This window comes from Ylistrum balloti, unplaced genomic scaffold (genome assembly GCF_031769215.1).
Source record: "Ylistrum balloti isolate Yb309-2 unplaced genomic scaffold, AGI_CSIRO_Ybal_v1 Utg370170, whole genome shotgun sequence".
Classification (NCBI taxonomy): domain Eukaryota; kingdom Metazoa; phylum Mollusca; class Bivalvia; order Pectinida; family Pectinidae; genus Ylistrum; species Ylistrum balloti.
Window position 1 is genome coordinate 207915 of NW_026782161.1, and position 23458 is coordinate 231372.

At 36.2% G+C, this 23458-nt stretch overlaps 1 protein-coding gene across 1 annotated transcript in view; it reads right to left on the minus strand.

Annotated features, from left to right (window-relative positions):
• Positions 1–2462: 2462 nt before the first annotated feature.
• The window catches only part of LOC132551066 (katanin p60 ATPase-containing subunit A-like 2), a 35661-nt gene continuing 14665 nt past the window's right edge, over positions 2463–23458 (minus strand). Inside the window, exons 8-19 of the mRNA XM_060215171.1 lie at positions 16836–17001; positions 16009–16125; positions 15418–15495; positions 14477–14554; positions 12920–13018; positions 12619–12682; positions 10971–11089; positions 6905–7002; positions 6472–6579; positions 5990–6158; positions 3019–3124; positions 2463–2596 (exon numbers count right to left, since the gene is read on the minus strand). Coding sequence (XP_060071154.1) covers positions 2463–2596; positions 3019–3124; positions 5990–6158; positions 6472–6579; positions 6905–7002; positions 10971–11089; positions 12619–12682; positions 12920–13018; positions 14477–14554; positions 15418–15495; positions 16009–16125; positions 16836–17001 — 1336 coding nt within the window. The remainder of the gene's footprint in view (positions 2597–3018; positions 3125–5989; positions 6159–6471; positions 6580–6904; positions 7003–10970; positions 11090–12618; positions 12683–12919; positions 13019–14476; positions 14555–15417; positions 15496–16008; positions 16126–16835; positions 17002–23458) is intronic.

Genomic DNA, 23458 nt, shown 5'->3' on the forward strand with positions numbered 1-23458 from the left:
TTTCTATCTATATCGAAAAGTGACACAAAACAAATTTTCTGACATTACCAAAACTTTCACTCCTGAAGTGTTTTCTAAACTGAAGTACTGATCAAACACTAGACAAACTATGTGTTAATACAAGTTTCCCTAGCTCTGTACAGTATATAATTATATCATGACACACCGATAAAAGTCACACTCAGCCCTTCCCCAATGTTAAAATCACCAGCAAACAACACACAGATTACATCACCGTTGAGTAAAATAAAGATGTTGTGTATAAAGACATGCCATAGATTTAATAAATTATACATTGATACTACATATAACATTACATTAATGTATAGTAACTGTTTAGTTCTCAGTAGATCAACAGTGACTACTTATCTAACTACAGCAATCAATTAGCATTAACCATTATCATTTCACATCGATAAGTAGTTGAGTTTATAAAAACAACACCAGCAGTAGTCTTACAATCAGGCTGGACCGAACACAACATATTATTGTTATTAATATCAAAACTAATACTGGAATAATCATATTTTTAAAACACATACAAAATAAAATTGTACCATGAAAGATAAAAATAAATTTCTGGACGGATATGGAATCAAAATATTTCTGGACGGAATGAAACTGATTTCTAGCTGTTGCTGCACAATTCTAAATCTTGCGACTTCTATATGGTAATGACCATGATGCACAAGTATTAAATCCACTACGGTGTCAGGATACAAGTTCTCACACAGTTTTATAGACAACATTCAAAACAGGAAGGATCAATATGTATGAGGAAACCAGCCAATTTTAATGAAATACTTCAATATTAAGTAATGCTATTTCAATAAGATACACACTTCACTTACTACAGATAGGTGTTGAACTTCTTTAATGATAGTTATTATCTACTGACTAGCTCTGGACTGTGGATATAATTCAGCATTGCTACAGGAATGTTAACAAATTATCACAGATTGAACTACAAATAACTGCAATTACACAACGGCATTAATACATATGATACTATAATGATTGTGTACCTTACATACATAAAACAGTCAAACAAGATTCTAATGGCAGTCAATATGTGTTGTAGCCATAAACAGTTGATCAAACAGTTACTGGTGTAATAAAAACTCACAAAGAAGACAACAGACAAAATGATTTCTTAAAAAATAACACTATTCAAATAAAATCAAATTTCATCTTAAGTATATTAATTTTACCTAATGCTTTGAAAAATGTGTCTAGAATAAATAAGGCAGAAATGTGAAGAACAGTGTCTTAAAAAAGTGACATGGATTCACCATCAGTCTATATATACACGTACTCTGAGGAAAACCATGAGGTATGGACTCAAAAAAAAAACCCAATATTTTTTTATGTTTATTTATGATGGAAACTAATGGTGTTCATCCTTTCACAATCAATCATTACCATTTCAAAATTCAAGTGACTTTTCCGTAAATTCTAATTAAAACGAAATTTTATCATTTATGTTAAATAATTCCAAAATATTCCACACCCTGAAAATCCTTTATACATTTCACATGACGTAGAATATTTTGAGTTTATTATTAAGCTCCTTTTTGTGATAAATGTTGAATATCTGATTTAATAAACTTCACTCTTACAGTATAATGCTAAACCTGTTGTCAGTTATAACATCTCTTACTGTAAGATTTTATAACTATTTAAGAGGAATGTAAAAAAATCACATGACCTTATTAAATCATACAGATAATATCCTCACTTAGAAAGCCTTAATGGCAAACTTTACAGGTTGTTAAAGGTAAATTTTAGCACAGATAGGTCGTTTATTCAAACATGCCTTGCAGCTATATTTCTTAGACTTGAAAATCAGGCCATCAATTGAACATGTCTTTTTGGCAAACTTTACAAGCAGTTACTCCTTGTCAGTTAAGTTAAGTCCTTGTCAGTTAAGTCCCTGTCAGGTAAGTTCCTGTCAGGTAAGTTCCTGTCAGGTTACCCTTAAGGAGTTCTGAAAGTTGGTTACCAGTAAGTTTGACATGTACAATTGTATGTACTCATCATAGTACAAGTCTCATAATAAAAAGTAAAACAGTTGTAAAAGATATTGATCACATTTTAACAGATATTGATCACATTTTAACAGATATTGATCACATTTTAACAGATATTGATCACATTTTAAAGATATTGATCACATTTTCAATATTTGTGAGGTTGTTACCACGTGATTCTAAAATGTAAGTCTTCTATGTGAAAACAGTGCATGGAGGCAGATGTCACCTTGTGATGGTGTTTTACAAACCATTAGATCGTAATACACAAGTCATCAGAATGTGTACATCTTCTGGAGTTAGGAGTGTAAGGTAGATCACAGTGACAAGAGTTTATGCATTGAATAATTAGAGATACAGTGCTTGTCCTGTAATCATAGAGAGTCAGTATTTAGACACAACACCTTAGTCCTGTTTTATCACATCCAGGAATCACACAGACTCATACTCTCTCTGCCAGGCACTGTATTTTTCCTTCAGTTTGGAGGCAGAGGGTTTAGTCCGATCTACAGCTTTTAATACATCTGAGGTCGTTATTGTGTCCAGCCTGAAATGGAGCTGGTCGCCTGTAAACAAAAAATGATCACATTTACAGAATTTTATACATTGCAGGTTGGTATGTCAGAGATAAGGTAATGGAAGTCTGATGATGTAACTACACATAGTGGGTCAGTAGAGATAGATAACTACACATAGTGGGTCAGTAGAGATAGGTAACTACACATAGTGGGTCAGTAGAGATAGGTAACTACACATAGTGGGTCAGTAGAGATAGGGTAACGTAAGTCTGATATACATTGTGGGTGGGTGAGGGAGGGAGGGAGGGAGGAGGTAGGTAGGTAGGTAGGTAGGTAGGGAGGGAGGGAGGGAGGGAGGGAGGAGGTAGGTAGGTAGAGATAGAGTTATGTAAGTCTGATACTGTAGTAACATCTTAATTTACAACTTGTTAACAAGGTCAATGATCTCTTGATGACAAATGACTACTCACCATCTTTGTCATTTTTTTCCAGAGCATCAAATATTTTTCTAACTGGTCTCATGGCAGCCTCTTTACACACTAACCTCAGGTCAGAACCAGAATAACTTTCTGTTCTCTGAAATAAAAAGACAATCTTTGAAATATCAAACAAATATAGGTTGTTGAGTATCTGAAACAAACCAGTGATACAACATTCCATGAATTGACACTTTCTTTTTGTTTGGATAAGAAATAACACATACTCTGTCATCCTGACAACTTAGCGAAAATGATCGAAAGAAAATGTTTTCAATAAAGCATCAGACTCACCATGGAGCTATATCTGGATGAACAGCACAACCAGTTTTATTTGAAAATCAGACAATTTTATAGTTTCTGAATGTAGAGTAAAAAGTCATTTACCAAGCAAGAGGCCCATAGGGCCTGCATCCTTCACCTAACTAATTCAGCTATTCAGTCATTTAACAAAGAATTGAATAATTTCCTGATGGGGCTTTATGATCAAACGGAAGTCGAATCATCTGTTTATACTATATTTAGTCTCATTTACCAAACGCTTCAGACCAAACTTGGACATTATAGTAATCTTACACAAAAGACGGATTTTTAGGAATACATTTCGCCATTGCATCCCACATCTCTGGCCTCTTGGTGGTCATGAAGACTCCTGGTTTATATGAAATTGTGTTCCTTCAAATCGGATCAAAACAGTACAGAATCCAAGCATTTCCACAAAATACTCAACTTCTAAGGATATTTAAGAATTTTCCCTATTTCTGCTATTGGGCCCTGCCCCTACCCTCCCAACCCCAGGGACACACTGTTTATCCATGTCATCAAAGGATAATTCAGGAAAAACCAGAACATACTAACAAGAGAACATAATCGTACTCTAAACTCAAAATATGGAGTCTAATCATACTCCAAACTCAAAATACAAAACCTAATCATACTCCAAACTCAAAATACAGAGCCTAATCATACTCCAAACTCAAAATACAGAACCTAATCATACTCCAAACTCAAAATACAGAGCCTAATCATACTCCAAACTCAAAATACAGAGCCTAATCATACTCCAAACTCAAAATACAAAACCTAATCATACTCCAAACTCAAAATACAGAGCCTAATCATACTCCAAACTCAAAATACAAAACCTAATCATACTCCAAACTCAAAATACAGAACCTAATCATACTCCAAACTCAAAATAAAACCTATCATACCTAATCATACTCCAAACTCAAAATATGGAGTCTAATCATACTCCAAACTCAAAATACAAAACCTAATCATACTCCAAACTCAAAATACAGAACCTAATCATACTCCAAACTCAAAATACAAAACCTAATCATACTCCAAACTCAAAATACAGAGCCTAATCATACTCCAAACTCAAAATACAGAGCCTAATCATACTCCAAACTCAAAATACAGAGCCTAATCATACTCCAAACTCAAAATACAGAACCTAATCATACTCCAAACTCAAAATATGGAACCTAATCATACTCCAAACTCAAAATATGGAGTCTAATCATACTCCAAACTCAAAATACAAAACCTAATCATACTCCAAACTCAAAATACAAAACCTAATCATACTCCAAACTCAAAATACAGAGCCTAATCATACTCCAAACTCAAAATACAAAACCTAATCATACTCCAAACTCAAAATACAAAACCTAATCATACTCCAAACTCAAAATATGGAACCTAATCATACTCCAAACTCAAAATACAAAACCTAATCATACTCCAAACTCAAAATATGGAACCTAATCATACTCCAAACTCAAAATACAGAGTCTAATCATACTCCAAACTCAAAATACAAAACCTAATCATACTCCAAACTCAAAATACAGAGCCTAATCATACTCCAAACTCAAAATATGGAGTCTAATCATACTCCAAACTCAAAATACAAAACCTAATCATACTCCAAACTCAAAATATGGAGTCTAACCATACTCCAAACTCAAAATACAGTGCCTAATCATATTCCTAACTCAAAATATGGAGTCTAATCATACTCCAAACTCAAAATCAATAAAACTAAGGCAAAATATGAACAAGCAAATGATTTACACAGAGACTCCTGAAAAAAGTACAAGGGGAATTAGACCAGGTGTTCCAGAGGAATAAGGGTCTTCTGCTTCATCAACAAAACCTGCCATGTAAATTTTTGTCAATCGAAGTAAATCATATCCAACTTCATATTGCATTCACAAATAGAATATATCTCAACAAGATCACTATAACGAATGTAAGACGGCCTCATTATTTAATCTACTTTTCATTAAAGATGTCATTCAACTTTATCCAATGATGCTTCAGACAAAATTGAGACAAGACTCTTCCAGGCATTCCTTCAGAAGAAAAAGGATTTTAAAAGGATTTGTTCTAGTTTCACTACTTGACCACACAAGGGGCTTAAAACACTGATTTACACAAAATTGATTTCCCTTCACCTGTTCCCTCCTTAAGATGAAGAGGGATTAGATAAATAAAACCCCAGTTTTCTCTTTTTTCCCTTAGTGGACCCTATATTCCTGTCCCAAGTTGACAAGACTCATTATTTATACAAAATCTATTCAATTTACCCAAGTATGCTTCAAACCCAACACAGAAAGAACCCTTAAATTCCTATAGAAGAAGAAGTTTTAAGAATTTGCAAAATTTCCCTTGTGTCCCCTGGACCCTCAGGCCCTGGAGAACTGAGACCCAGTATTTATTGGAAATTTGTTCTGGTCCATTCATGGATGCAGAAACTGGTCAAAATGTATGACTATGGATGCCATGCCCCGGCATAAGCTCACCATTCCTGTAGGTGAGCTAAACATTAATGAAGACTTAAAACTTGAGCTAAGAGTGCTTACAAGGAAAATTATTGATGAGCAAACAAATATCACAGTGTATACTGTAACAGGACCCCTTATTAAAGAGAACAAAATGTTATAAAGCTTACATTTGCCAGCAGTTCGTAGTCCAGGTGAGAGAGGAGTTCCAACCCGCCTTCTTTAGGACATACTACATGTGGTAGATAATACCTAAACATGGCCTTCCTGGCCTCATATGTAGGCAGGTCAACAATTATCCTCTTCTCAAGTCGACGTAGCATGGCTTGGTCTAATTCCCTGTTAATAAAATAAAATCATTTTAACAAAGACACCTATGAATCATTTAACTGTAGCCATCAGAATTCTTTACATAAGTAATCTATAATCTCCATAACACAATTCAAACATTTCTTTTCAAACACATCATACCACAGAAAGTTAGATGCCAATCAAAAGACTTCTTAAACTACTAAAAAAAATTTTTTTAATCAACAAAACACAACTGTAAAACCTGCAATATTGTCATTTATTACAAACTTCATTTTTGTAAATTATCAGTTGAATAATTACAGAGCCAGGTGAGGAGAGGTGACCTTAGATAATTGATTACCATGGTAAGTTAGAGGCAGCTAACAAGAAAACAAGATCATCTGTCTTAGCCAGACCATCCATCTGCACCAGTAACTCTGTCTTCATACGTCTGCTCCCTTCGTGTTCTCTGAAGAAAAAAAACTTAATCTTGCAGGGACACATCAAAAACATTACAATATAAGGCCCACTGTCGACAGTTGTGATTGAGAGTTATCCTAACGTGATAGATATTTCTTTAACCAACATAATGTTTACATCAGGACATTGATGGATTATAAATTTGAATGAATATACATTGAGAAAAGGTCCTAGGAGTCCTATTTAATATCACTTACTTGCTATCAAATTTGACGGCCTATTTAACAAATGTAGAGTTATCTCCCTTTATATTTGTTTTGGTAGGGCGACCATGTTGTTGATTTACTTTTCATTCTGGAACAAATGCCACTTACCCACCACCACCACTGGAACCTCTCTGACTCATTATAGCTTCTAATTCATCAAGGAATATAGTGGAGGGAGCATAATATCTAGCCATTTCAAATAGCACCTATATTGTAAAACAAAAAACAGAAACATTTGAAAAGTCAATAAATGAACAGATATATAAATAAATTGTACAAACCAAATCAATTTGCTGACTTTTGTACTATTGTAACATCCCACTCTGACAATCCACTCACTCTATAATGTATCACACACTGACAATCCACACACTCAATAAAGTATCACACACTGACAATCCACACACTCAATAAAGTATCACACACTGACAATCCACACACTCAATAAAGTATCACACACTGACAATCCAACACTCACACTGACAATCCACTCACTCAGTAAAGTATCACACACTGACAATCCACACAATCAATAAAGTATCACACACTGACAACCCACTCACTCAATAAAGTATCACACACTGACAATCCACACACTCAACAAAGTATCACACACTGACAATCCACTCACTAAACAAAGTATCACACACTGACAATCCACACACTCACACTGACAATCCACTCACTGACTTCAGTACTACAGTATTATATCACACACTGACAATCCACTCACTCAATAAAGTATCACACACTGACAATCCACACACTCAATAAAGTATCACACACTGACAATCCACTCACTCAATAAAGTATCACACACTGACAATCCACACACTCAATAAAGTATCACACACTGACAATCCACACACTCAATAAAGTATCACACACTGACAATCCACACACTCAATAAAGTATCACACCCTGACAATCCACACACTCAATAAAGTATCACACACTGACAATCCACACACTCAATAAAGTATCACACACTGACAATCCACACACTCAATAAAGTATCACACACTGACAATCCACACACTCAATAAAGTATCACACACTGACAATCCACTCACTCAATAATGTATCACACACTGACAATCCACACACTCACACTGACAATCCACTCACTCAATAATGTATCACACACTGACAATCCACACACTCACACTGACAATCCACTCACTCAATAATGTATCACACACTGACAATCCACTCACTCAATAAAGTATCACACACTGACAATCCACTCACTGACTTCAGTACTACAGTATTATATCACACACTGACAATCCACTCACTCAATAATGTATCACACACTGACAATCCACTCACTCAATAAAGTATCACACTCAGACAATCCACACACTCAGTAAAGTATCACACACTGACAATCCACTCACTCAGTAAAGTATCACACACTGACAATCCACTCACTCAATAATGTATCACACACTGACAATCCACTCACTCAATAATGTATCACACACTGACAATCCACTCACTCAATAAAGTATCACACACTGACAATCCACTCACTCAATAATGTATCACACACTGACAATCCACACACTCACACTAACAATCCACTCACTGACTTCAGTACTACAGTATTATATCACACACTGACAATCCACACACTCAATAAAGTATCACACACTGACAATCCACACACTCAATAAAGTATCACACACTGACAATCCACACACTCAATAAAGTATCACACACTGACAATCCACACACTCAATAAAGTATCACACACTGACAATCAACTCACTCACTCATTAAAGTATCACACACTGACAATCCACACACTCAATAAAGTATCACACACTGACAATCCACTCACTCAAAGTATCACACACTGACAATCCACTCACTCAATAATGTATCACACACTGACAATCCACTCACTCAATAATGTATCACACACTGACAATCCACTCACTCAATAAAGTATCACACACTGACAATCCACACACTCAGTAAAGTATCACACACTGACAATCCACTCACTCAATAAAGTATCACACACTGACAATCCACACACTCAATAAAGTATCACACCCTGACAATCCACACACTCAATAAAGTATCACACACTGACAATCCACACACTCAATAAAGTATCACACACTGACAATCCACACACTCAATAAAGTATCACACACTGACAATCCACACACTCAGTAAAGTATCACACACTGACAATCCACACACTCAATAAAGTATCACACACTGACAATCCACACACTCAATAAAGTATCACACACTGACAATCCACTCACTCAATAAAGTATCACACACTGACAATCCACACACTCAGTAAAGTATCACACACTGACAATCCACTCACTCAATAAAGTATCACACACTGACAATCCACACACTCACACTGACAATCCACTCACTCAGTAAAGTATCTCACACTGACAATCCACTCACTCAATAAAGTATCACACACTGACAATCCACTAACTGACTTCAGTACTACAGTATTATATCACACACTGACAATCCACTCACTCAGTAAAGTATCACACACTGACAATCCACTCACTCAATAAAGTATCACACACTGACAATCCACTCACTCAATAAAGTATCACACACTGACAATCCACTCACTCAGTAAAGTATCACACACTGACAATCCACTCACTCAATAATGTATCACACACTGACAATCCACTCACTCAATAAAGTATCACACACTGACAATCCACACACTCACACTGACAATCCACTCACTCAATAATGTATCACACACTGACAATCCACACACTCACACTAACAATCCACTCAAAGACTACAGAACTAACAGTATAATATCACACACTGACAATCCACACACTCAATAATGTAGCACACACTGACAATCCACACACTCAATAAAGTATCACACACTGACAATCCACTCACTCAATAATGTAGCACACACTGACAATCCACACACTCAATAATGTATCACACACTGACAATCCACACACTCAATAAAGTATCACACACTGACAATCCACACACTCAATAAAGTATCACACACTGACAATCCACACACTCAATAAAGTATCACACACTGACAATCCACACACTCAATAAAGTATCACACACTGACAATCCACACACTCAATAAAGTATCACACACTGACAATCCACACACTCAATAAAGTATCACACACTGACAATCCACACACTCAATAAAGTATCACACACTGACAATCCACACACTCAATAAAGTATCACACACTGACAATCCACACACTCAATAAAGTATCACACACTGACAATCCACACACTCAATAAAGTATCACACACTGACAATCCACTCACTCAATAAAGTATCACACACTGACAATCCACACACTCAGTAAAGTATCACACACTGACAATCCACTCACTCAATAAAGTATCACACACTGACAATCCACACACTCACACTGACAATCCACTCACTCAGTAAAGTATTACACACTGACAATCCACTCACTCAATAAAGTATCACACACTGACAATCCACTCACTGACTTCAGTACTACAGTATTATATCACACACTGACAATCCACTCACTCAGTAAAGTATCACACACTGACAATCCACTCACTCAATAAAGTATCACACTCAGACAATCCACACACTCAGTAAAGTATCACACACTGACAATCCACTCACTCAGTAAAGTATCACACACTGACAATCCACACACTCAATAATGTATCACACACTGACAATCCACTCACTCAATAATGTATCACACACTGACAATCCACTCACTCAATAAAGTATCACACACTGACAATCCACACACTCACACTGACAATCCACTCACTCAATAATGTATCACACACTGACAATCCACACACTCACACTAACAATCCACTCACTGACTTCAGTACTACAGTATTATATCACACACTGACAATCCACTCACTCAATAAAGTATCACACACTGACAATCCACACACTCACACTGACAATCCACTCACTCAGTAAAGTATCTCACACTGACAATCCACTCACTCAATAAAGTATCACACACTGACAATCCACACACTCACACTGACAATCCACTCACTCAGTAAAGTATCTCACACTGACAATCCACTCACAGACTTCAGTACTACAGTATTATATTACACACTGACCATCTATTCACTGACTGATGCACAAGTATCTTACCCTGACTAGCTTCTCTGAGTCTCCTCTCCATTTGCTGACTATAGTAGATGCAGATATATTGAAGAATGTTGTCTTACATTCTGTGGCTATTGCCTTTGCTAATAATGTTTTTCCTGTACCTGGAAAAATTAAAATAAATTCCATTTACACTCCTTACAATATAACTGGGTATGTAAGGATTACAAAATTCATGTGCACATCACCTGACAGTTCCTCTTCCCTGATAACACCTGATTCTTGCTTCTCTCTGATAACACCTGACAGTTCCTTCTCCCTGATAACACCTGATAGTTCCTCTTCCCTGATAACACCTGATTCTTGCTTCTCTCTGATAACACCTGACAGTTCCTTCTCCCTGATAACACCTGATAGTTCCTTCTCCCTGATAACACCTGATAGTTCCTTCTCCCTGATAACACCTGATAGTTCCTTCTTCCTAATAACACCTAATAGTTCCTTCTCCCTGATATCACATGATAGTTCCTACACCTTGATAACACCTGATAGTTCCTTCTTCCTAATAACACCTGAAAATTCCTTCTCCCTGATAACACCTGATTCTTGCTTCTCTCTGATAACACCTGACAGTTCCTTCTCCCTGATAACACCTGATAGTTCCTTCTCCCTGATAACACCTGATAGTTCCTTCTCCCTGATAACACCTGATTCTTGCTTCTCCCTGATAACACCTGATAGTTCCTTCTCCCTGATAACACCTGATAGTTCCTTCTCCCTGATAACACCTGATAGTTCCTACACCTTGATAACACCTGATAGTTCCTTCTCTTTGATAACACCTGACAGTTCCTTCTCCCTGATAACACCTGATAGTTCCTTCTCCCTGATAACACCTGATAGTTCCTTCTCCCTGATAACATCTGATAGTTCCTTCTCCCTGACAGTTCCTTCTCCCTGATAACACCTGATAGTTCCTTCTCCCTGATAACATCTGATAGTTCCTTCTCCCTGATAACATCTGATAATTCCTTCTCCCTGATAACACCTGATAGTTGCTTCTCCCTGATAACACCTGATAGTTCCTTCTTCCTGATAGCACACGATAGTTCCTTCTCTCTGATAACACCTGATAGTTCCTTCTCCCTGATAACACCTGATAGTTCCTTCTCCCTGACAGTTCCTTCTCCCTGATAACACCTGATAGTTCCTTCTCCCTGATAACACCTGATAGTTCCTTCTCCCTGATAACACCTGATAGTTCCTTCTCCCTGATAACACCTGATAGTTCCTTCTCCCTGATAACACCTGATTGTTCCTTCTCCCTGATAACACCTGATAGTTCCTTCTCTCTGATAACACCTGATAGTTCCTTCTCCCTGATAACACCTGATAGTTCCTACTCCCTGATAACACCTGATAGTTCCCCCTGATAACACCTGATAATTCCTTCTCCCTGATAACACCTTATAGATCCCCCTGATAACACCTGATAGTTTCCCCCAATAACACCTGATAGTTCCTCCTGATAACACCTGATAGTTCCTTCTCCCCAATAACACCTGATAGTTCCCCCTGATAATACCTGATAATACCTGATAGTTCCCCCTGATAATACCTGATAGTTCCCCCTGATAACACAGTTCCAGTCCCTGACAGCTGATGACCTATAAGACCTACATTATATACCTACCAGGCGGGCCGTACAGTAGCAATCCTTTCCATGGAGACAGTATTCCTTTGAATAACTGTGGATACTATAAAGGAAAAATCAACATCAAATTATTTTTCTATATTTTGTTGCTTTTGGATTTGTGGAGTGAACATATCTGATAGAAAGGCTTTAGATCTTGAAATTTGTAATTATTATCATCAGCATCCTAATAGATTTAACTCTAAAAGTGCACAAAACGGCCAGTCACAATATCAACCAGTCACAATATCAACCAATCACAATAGAAACCAATATTAACTGTCATCATATGAGTACCTACCTTAATTGGATATACTACAGCTTCCTTGGATAAACGTTTAGCTTCGTCTAGACCTATAATATCATCCCACTTGACATTAGGGTCTTGTGAGTAAATATCCTGTAAAAAATAACAAACAACAATGTACACAAACAGAAGGTGAATAGTTAAGGTCAGAAACACAAGGTCACATAAAGGTCAGATAAACAAACATGTAAACACAAGGTCACATAAAGGTCAGACTTAAAAACAAAAGGTCATATTAAGATCAGAAACAGAAACACAATGTCATATGAAATTCAGGCTGAGAAACCCCAAATGGTGTCCAGTAAGGCCATACAATGGAACACAAGGTCCAAGTAAGGTCAGACAAAGGAATACAAGGTCCAAGTATGGTCAGACAAAGGAACACAAGGTCCAAGTATGGTCAGACAAAGGAACACAAGGTCCAAGTATGGCCAGACAAAGGAACACAAGGTCCAAGTATGGCCAGACAAAGGAACACAAGGTCCAAGTATGGCCAGACAAAGGAACACAAGGTCCAAGTATGGCCAGACAAAGGAACACAAGGTCCAAGTAAGGTCAGACAAAGGAACACAAGGTCCAAGTATGGCCAGACAAAGGATCACAAGGTCCATGTAAGGCCAGACAAAGGAACACAAGGTCCAAGTATGGTCAGACAAAGGAACACAAGGTCCAAGTATGGCCAGACAAAGGAACACAAGGTCCAAGTATGGCCAGACAAAGGAACACAAGGTCCAAGTATGGTCAGACAAAGGAACACAAGGTCCAAGTATGGCCAGACAAAGGAACACAAGGTCCAAGTATGGCCAGACAAAGGAACACAAGGTCCAAGTATGGCCAGACAAAGGAACACAAGGTCCAAGTAAGGTCAGACAAAGGAACACAAGGTCCAAGTGTGGCCAGACAAAGGAACACAAGGTCCAAGTGTGGCCAGACAAAGGAACACAAGGTCCAAGTATGGCCAGACAAAGGAACACAAGGTCCAAGTATGGCCAGACAAAGGAACACAAGGTCCAAGTATGGTCAGACAAAGGAACACAAGGTCCAAGTATGGTCAGACAAAGGAACACAAGGTCCAAGTATGGTCAGACAAAGGAACACAAGGTCCAAGTGTGGCCAGACAAAGGAACACAAGGTCCAAGTGTGGCCAGACAAAGGAACACAAGGTCCAAGTGTGGCCAGACAAAGGAACACAAAGTCTAAGTGTGGCCAGACAAAGGAACACAAGGTCCAAGTGTGGCCAGACAAAGGAACACAAGGTCCAAGTATGGTCAGACAAAGGAACACAAGGTCCAAGTATGGTCAGACAAAGGCACACAAGGTCCAAGTATGGCCAGACAAAGGAACACAAGGTCCAAGTGTGGCCAGACAAAGGAACACAAGGCCAGACAAAGGAACACAAGGTCCAAGTATGGCCAGACAAAGGAACACAAGGTCCAAGTATGGCCAGACAAAGGAACACAAGGTCCAAGTATGGTCAGACAAAGAATGAGTTACACAGACATACAGTCGTTGTGTAAGTCTGTATCAATGACTATGAAATGAAATACTTACCCTACTGATAACCTGGGCGAGTTCCCTCCATTCGGAATTGTACCCTACATATCCTCCTAGAGGTTTCAACAGTCGATCCTGTCAAAGGCAATATTATATCATCACAGGGTAAAACCTACACATCTAAACTAGTGACGCCTATAAACTGTCTGTCAGATAAAACATTAAGTACATGTACAGTAGTGATTAGTGATAAGGCCTTGTCTGAACTACAGAGTGTTATTCTGATGGAGGATCTAAAGCTTTATGTGTACATACATTGTATGTTTATTATTATCAAATGATGAGAATACTTCACCTTTTCATTTTTGTAGTTACACTAATTAAATGGTATATGCTGTCCTTTATAGTATTGTAACCCTAGTTTTGTTTAGAATGGTTTACAATTTCATAAATGAAATTATCAAACTGGAAATGTGACAAAATTTATGTGAAGATGATGTTATTTATTGTAGCAGGAAATCCAGATTCTTTTATCAAGTTGTGAAGTCATATTAACATTCACCATATGTTCTGTATACCAGCGTGATGATGTTTTAGAAAAAAAATGAAAAAACTTCTCTCACTCTCCCGTATTAGCTGATTGCACACTAAGCTGTAACTGATGAAGTTTTGGGAACTGCTAATTCCCCTAGCCATTAACAGCTGCTAGCTCATTATAATAAACACACTGGCAGGATTCCAACAGCTTCACAACTTACCCTGTGTGACTGTCAAATCAGAGAAAAACCAAACTAATTGCCGATACCATGTTAAGATCAAAAACAGAAATCTTTTCATAAGTCTGTTTAATCAGGTTTGAAAATTTAAAAAACAAGAGGCCCACAGGATCTGTATTTTTTATTTGGATATTATAACAATTACACATTTTACAGAAAAGTCTGTGGTAGTGTGTACTCATGACTGTTGCATAAGTATATATAAGTTTTGAACATACTTACATTCTGGTCAGCACCTTCTTCAGCAGACATCCTAGTGGCCTCATTTATCATTGACCTGATGTCTATTATCTGGCCCGGCTGTGTAACACCAACAAAACAACAAATTCAGAGACAAGAAGCAAACTTCTGTCGAACGATATTTATTTAGGATAGATAGGATGATGGTTTGTCCCAAAATAAGGTCCAGAGGTATTTACTAAAAAGACAATTAATTATTTGGAACTGACCAAATGGTGCTTGGTACAATGTATTTGTTATGACTGCCACAGAATACTTTTTAAGCATATTATCATAATTAAATCTTGTTCAAGCATAGTGTTTGAAGATTGAATCCACAATAATGTGACTGAAACTTGACATAAGGAATGACATTCACAAAATTTTGATCCTCTTACATTCAGATAGTGAAATTTTAATTTGATAAAATTTAATTTTTCTTATCTAGTTATTGAAATCACAAAATTTTGAACTGAGAATATAACTAGATAGATGATTGATTGGGGGATGAGTGAGGGACAAGATACTCATTCTCCAGAGAGGACATGTAGGACTAATTTGTCTGCAGACAGGATGTTTAAAGGTGACATGTACCGCTCGTAATTTTTTGGAAGGTTCTTCTACGATTCTGTTATCAGGATTACTGTTGGATCCCTGGACAGTCAGACCTTGTAAAGCTAGGCCCATATCTCCATTAGGAATTCCATTCATCTGTGTTTAAAACATAACCATTAGTATGAATGATTGAATAGTATGTAAAAACAATAATGCAAAGGAATACATGTTCAGGTAGGCAGTGTGTGGCGTGGCATGGTATTGTGGAGCATGGTGAAATAAACAGGCTATACCAGGGTAAAAATACCATAATGGTGAAATGACCCCACCCCCCACCCCCTCCCACCATCCCCCAATAGTAAAGTGAAGCCACATTAAATTTTGCTTAATATATAACCATAATGGTTCACTTTACCATGGGGGCAGAGGGGGGAGGGGGTTATTCATTTCAGCATCATGGTTCACTTTACCATGGGGGCAGATGGGGGAAGGGGTTATTCATTTCAGCATAATGGTTCACGTTACCATGGGCTTCACTTATCATACTACACCAGTAATCTATTTCCAGATCTGATACAAATATCAAAGTAAAGAACAACCTTAAAATCAATACAATACCTGTATTTTTACTATTGCATTTAGAACAAATGTGTGACAGTAGTTTTATGATAAAACATTTTCTAATCATATCAAATACTGGTTTATAAAAACCAAATCAAAATTAGATAACTGCAAACAGGAAAAATCAGTATTGCAGAAACATCTGTGATGTGACACTTGACAATGTGTGAAATTATGATAATTAGTTACGAGATAAACAAAACTTTGTCTATGATAATGCTTGACTGTACTACATGGTGACATACAACCTTATCTTGACGGTCATGTCCATTAGCACGTGGCCGCGTAGACGACTGCACTGCCCTCTGGCGGTTGGCACCAGACTTAGGACGCCCAGATGTTGGAGGACTAGGAGGACGAGCATTCTGAGGAATCCTTGGAAGTGATGGTGTAGTGGATGCAGATTTGTTGCTGTGGAAGGTAAAACATCAAGAGAAATTCTGATAAAATGAGTCAAGACATAAGATATGACTGTGGTTACTAGTTTATGTCAAACTATGATGACCCACATATTAATTACTGCAGGGGAGGCAGCTTTAACATCAATTAGAAGATCTCCAAGGTACTGATAATTAAAAAAGCACCTAATCTTTTCATACATGTTATACATGTACATGTATTGTGTTAACTTTAATAGCGTAGAAAGAAAATACAGACAATACTCTGATCAATGTTTAGCATGCATTAAAATGATACAGGAATTTTTGATTTCATGAGACAATTATGAAATAAGTGAAACATTTTCATTTTTGTAGCGTGTGGTAAGCTAAAATGAAAAAATTACTGACAAACTTCATAAATCAAATACAAAATGGAAAGAAATGTATTCTAATTATCGAGCTGTTTTCGACAGCATTTTTTGTCTTTCTATCCAAGCTCTCCATTACCATGCCATAGTAATCTGTGAGTGAAGGATATTTCATTATCACCTCCTGACAATACAACACATGTCATATAACATGAATTAATTCAATGGTAAATGCAGCACACACTGATAAATATTATATTAACTATACCCATATATAGATACTGTACCAGGCAGGTATATAATCCTGGAGAGGCTACAAGGCTATATAACAGTATTATAATGAAGCGGAGGAACCTTTAAGTATAGCTAAGTGTAGCAGATGGTATATTGTCAATCACACCGTATATTCCATATTGAGATTAATTTATATTATATACATCAAACAATAATTAATAGCATTTAATTTTATGGATATGAAGTTTGTAATGAATAGAGAGATATGGGACCAAATTGTAATAATATCAGGTTCTGTCAGTATATCTAGAGATATGGGACCAAATTGTAATAATATCAGGTTCTGTCAGTATATCTAGAGATATGGGACCAAATTGTAATAATATCAGGTTCTGTCAGTATATCTAGAGATATGGGACCAAATTGTAATAATATCAGGTTCTGTCAGTATGTCTAGAGATATGGGACCAACTTGTAATAATATCAGGTCCTGTCAGTATATCTAGAGATATGGGACCAAATTGTAATAATATCAGGTTCTGTCAGTATATCTAGAGATATGGGACCAAATTGTAATATCAGGTTCTGTTAGATATGGGACCAAACTGTAATAATATCAGGTTCTGTCAGTATATCTAGAGATATGGGACCAAATTGTAATAATATCAGGTTCTGTCAGTATATCTAGAGATATGGGACCAAATTGTAATAATATCAGGTTCTGTCAGTATGTCTAGAGATATGGGACCAAATTGTAATAATATCAGGTCCTGTCAGTATATCTAGAGATATGGGACCAAATTGTAATAATATCAGGTTCTGTCAGTATATCTAGAGATATGGGACCAAATTGTAATAATATCAGGTTCTGTCAGTATGTCTAGAGATATGGGACCAAATTGTAATAATATCAGGTTCTGTCAGTATGTCTAGAGATATGGGACCAAATTGTAATAATATCAGGTCCTGTCAGTATATCTAGAGATATGGGACCAAATTGTAATAATATCAGGTCCTGTCAGTATATCTAGAGATATGGGACCAAATTGTAATAATATCAGGTTCTGTCAGTATATCTAGAGATATGGGACCAAATTGTAATAATATCAGGTTCTGTCAGTATGTCTAGAGATATGGGACCAAACTGTAATAATATCAGGTCCTGTCAGTATATCTAGAGATATGGGACCAAATTGTAATAATATCAGGTTCTGTCAGTATATCTAGAGATATGGGACCAAATTGTAATAATATCAGGTTCTGTCAGTATGTCTAGAGATATGGGACCAAATTGTAATAATATCAGGTCCTGTCAGTATATCTAGAGATATGGGACCAAATTGTAATAATATCAGGTTCTGTCAGTATATCTAGAGATATGGGACCAAATTGTAATATCAGGTTCTGTTAGATATGGGACCAAACTGTAATAATATCAGGTTCTGTCAGTATATCTAGAGATATGGGACCAAATTGTAATAATATCAGGTTCTGTCAGTATATCTAGAGATATGGGACCAAATTGTAATAATATCAGGTTCTGTCAGTATGTCTAGAGATATGGGACCAAATTGTAATAATATCAGGTCCTGTCAGTATATCTAGAGATATGGGACCAAATTGTAATAATATCAGGTTCTGTCAGTATATCTAGAGATATGGGACCAAATTGTAATATCAGGTTCTGTTAGATATGGGACCAAACTGTAATAATATCAGGTTCTGTCAGTATATCTAGAGATATGGGACCAAATTGTAATAATATCAGGTTCTGTCAGTATATCTAGAGATATGGGACCAAATTGTAATAATATCAGGTCCTGTCAGTATATCTAGAGATATGGGACCAAATTGTAATAATATCAGGTTCTGTCAGTATATCTAGAGATATGGGACCAAATTGTAATATCAGGTTCTGTTAGATATGGGACCAAACTGTAATAATATCAGGTTCTGTCAGTATATCTAGAGATATGGGACCAAATTGTAATAATATCAGGTTCTGTCAGTATATCTAGAGATATGGGACCAAATTGTAATAATATCAGGTTCTGTCAGTATGTCTAGAGATATGGGACCAAATTGTAATAATATCAGGTCCTGTCAGTATATCTAGAGATATGGGACCAAATTGTAATAATATCAGGTTCTGTCAGTATATCTAGAGATATGGGACCAAATTGTAATATCAGGTTCTGTTAGATATGGGACCAAACTGTAATAATATCAGGTTCTGTCAGTATATCTAGAGATATGGGACCAAATTGTAATAATATCAGGTTCTGTCAGTATATCTAGAGATATGGGACCAAATTGTAATAATATCAGGTCCTGTCAGTATATCTAGAGATATGGGACCAAATTGTAATAATATCAGGTTCTGTCAGTATATCTAGAGATATGGGACCAAATTGTAATATCAGGTTCTGTTAGATATGGGACCAAACTGTAATAATATCAGGTTCTGTCAGTATATCTAGAGATATGGGACCAAATTGTAATAATATCAGGTTCTGTCAGTATATCTAGAGATATGGGACCAAATTGTAATAATATCAGGTTCTGTCAGTATATCTAGAGATATGGGACCAAATTGTAATAATATCAGGTTCTGTCAGTATATCTAGAGATATGGGACCAAATTGTAATAATATCAGGTTCTGTCAGTATATCTAGAGATATGGGACCAAATTGTAATAATATCAGGTTCTGTCAGTATATCTAGAGATATGGGACCAAATTGTAAAAATATCAGGTTCTGTCAGTATATCTAGAGATATGGGACCAAATTGTAATAATATCAGGTTCTGTCAGTATATCTAGAGATATGGGACCAAATTGTAATAATATCAGGTCCTGTCAGTATATCTAGAGATATGGGACCAAATTGTAATAATATCAGGTTCTGTCAGTATATCTAGAGATATGGGACCAAATTGTAATAATATCAGGTTCTGTCAGTATATCTAGAGATATGGGACCAAATTGTAATAATATCAGGTCCTGTCAGTATATCTAGAGATATGGGACCAAATTGTAATAATATCAGGTTCTGTCAGTATATCTAGAGATATGGGACCAAATTGTAATAATATCAGGTTCTGTCAGTATATCTAGAGATATGGGACCAAATTGTAATAATATCAGGTTCTGTCAGTATATCTAGAGATATGGGACCAAATTGTAATAATATCAGGTTCTGTCAGTATATCTAGAGATATGGGACCAAATTGTAATAATATCAGGTTCTGTCAGTATATCTAGAGATATGGGACCAAACTGTAATAATATCAGGTCCTGTCAGTATATCTAGAGATATGGGACCAAACTGTAATAATATCAGGTCCTGTCAGTATATCTAGAGATATGGGACCAAATTGTAATAATATCAGGTTCTGTTAGATATGGGACCAAATTGTAATAATATCAGGTTCTGTCAGTATATCTAGAGATATGGGACCAAATTGTAATAATATCAGGTTCTGTCAGTATGTCTAGAGATATGGGACCAAATTGTAATAATATCAGGTTCTGTCAGTATGTCTAGAGATATGGGACCAAACTGTAATAATATCAGGTCCTGTCAGTATATCTAGAGATATGGGACCAAATTGTAATAATATCAGGTTCTGTTAGATATGGGACCAAATTGTAATAATATCAGGTTCTGTCAGTATATCTAGAGATATGGGACCAAATTGTAATAATATCAGGTTCTGTCAGTATATCTAGAGATATGGGACCAAATTGTAATAATATCAGGTTCTGTCAGTATATCTAGAGATATGGGACCAAATTGTAATAATATCAGGTTCTGTCAGTATATCTAGAGATATGGGACCAAACTGTAATAATATCAGGTCCTGTCAGTATATCTAGAGATATGGGACCAAATTGTAATAATATCAGGTTCTGTTAGATATGGGACCAAATTGTAATAATATCAGGTTCTGTCAGTATATCTAGAGATATGGGACCAAATTGTAATAATATCAGGTTCTGTCAGTATGTCTAGAGATATGGGACCAAATTGTAATAATATCAGGTCCTGTCAGTATATCTAGAGATATGGGACCAAATTGTAATAATATCAGGTTCTGTTAGATATGGGACCAAATTGTAATAATATCAGGTTCTGTCAGTATATCTAGAGATATGGGACCAAATTGTAATAATATCAGGTTCTGTCAGTATATCTAGAGATATGGGACCAAATTGTAATAATATCAGGTTAATTATGTCAGTATATCACTTGACTGTACAACATATATCTACACCCCTTCCATTTGTTATTGAAACGATGCCACTATATATCATCAACACACCATGTGACAGCATATCAAACCGGTTGTCTATAAAGAGGAGATTGTAGAACAGAAAATATCTTACTTAGAAGAGGTCAATGTTGCAGAGTGCTCAGTGCAATATTAAATCTAAACACTCAGTGAAACAAATTTCCAGCCTTATAGTCACAGACTACTGCAGCTGGAGTGTAAAAGATTCCTTATAACGAACTAACCTAGAAAACACTGACTCTAAAGTAGGTGCACTTGAAGAGCTTTACATTCAACGAGCACAGCATATGAGCAATAGAAAGTACAAAGTTGAAAATACAATGTGTTTGATGTTTTAAGCTTAGTCCTAACTACTATGTTCAAAGTGCAACAAACAAAACATCAAAAATACAATTGCTACATATCAATTATCACTGCATGGGAAAAACATAAATATGTCTTTACCATGTCATAATATACCGAATTTGCTGCTATCGCAATGTACTGATGGAGAAGAAACTCAATATTAATGACAAGAAAGTCAGTGGAAATGCTGAATGTTCTGTGAATACAACTTTATCTGGAGGCTTTTCTTGTCTATGAATTTTGTATAACACCATATTCTGCAATAATATGTTAAAATGGAGAGTTTAGAACAGAGATGAATAATGGTATAACATATTAAATCCATGTACTTGTGTCTGACACAAACACGTAATTATAAAAGTAAGGGTATATTTCCCTCAGTCTGATATCAAATGCACAGGTCAGCTAAAGCACTGATTGTTACCTGTACGTTTGTTTATATTGTTTGTATTGTAAGTCGTGTGTATGGGCTGACTAATACAACTTAGTTCAGTTTTGAATTTCATCAGCATCAGTTAAAATATGTTATACAATTATGCTCTGGACAGAAAAAGCTTTAAAAAGGGCAATAACTCTGTAATTAAGGGGTTGTGGGCACTGACTTTGGAATACTGCTCATTCTCATAATATGAACAATGTTTACACCAAGTTTCATTCTCCTTGTTTAAATGAAAGTGAAGTTATGCTGCTGCTTCAAGATTTTAACAAAGGACAATAACTCTGTAATTGAGAGGTTGTAGTCCCTGACTTTGATTCATTGCACATGGCCTTTATATGACCATGTACACACCACATTTCATTATCTGATTCAATGCAAGCAGAATTATGCTATGCACAAAACATTTTAACAAAGGGCAATAACTCTGCAATTAAATAGTTGGAGGCCTTGAATTTAGTACACTGCAAAATGCTTTATATAACAAATGTACAACAAGTTTCATGGTCCTTGCTTCACTGTAGGTAAAGTTAAGCTTTAGCCACAAAAAAGACAAATGGAATGACAGATGAACAAAGTAGCAACTATATAATCCCCTACAAAGCTTAAAAATAAACAGTAAAATCAGCCCTTCTTACTAATCAATCTCAATTCTGAAGTTTGGATGGCTCACTAATATTTTCCTTAAACTACACTGAAACTGCCCAAACTGACAGCAGGGTTAAGACTAAAGGATTTCCTTAGGCTGAATTATGTTTTCCCTCAAATATCTAATGAAACAACACCATATACTTTAAATCTTTTCTTGGA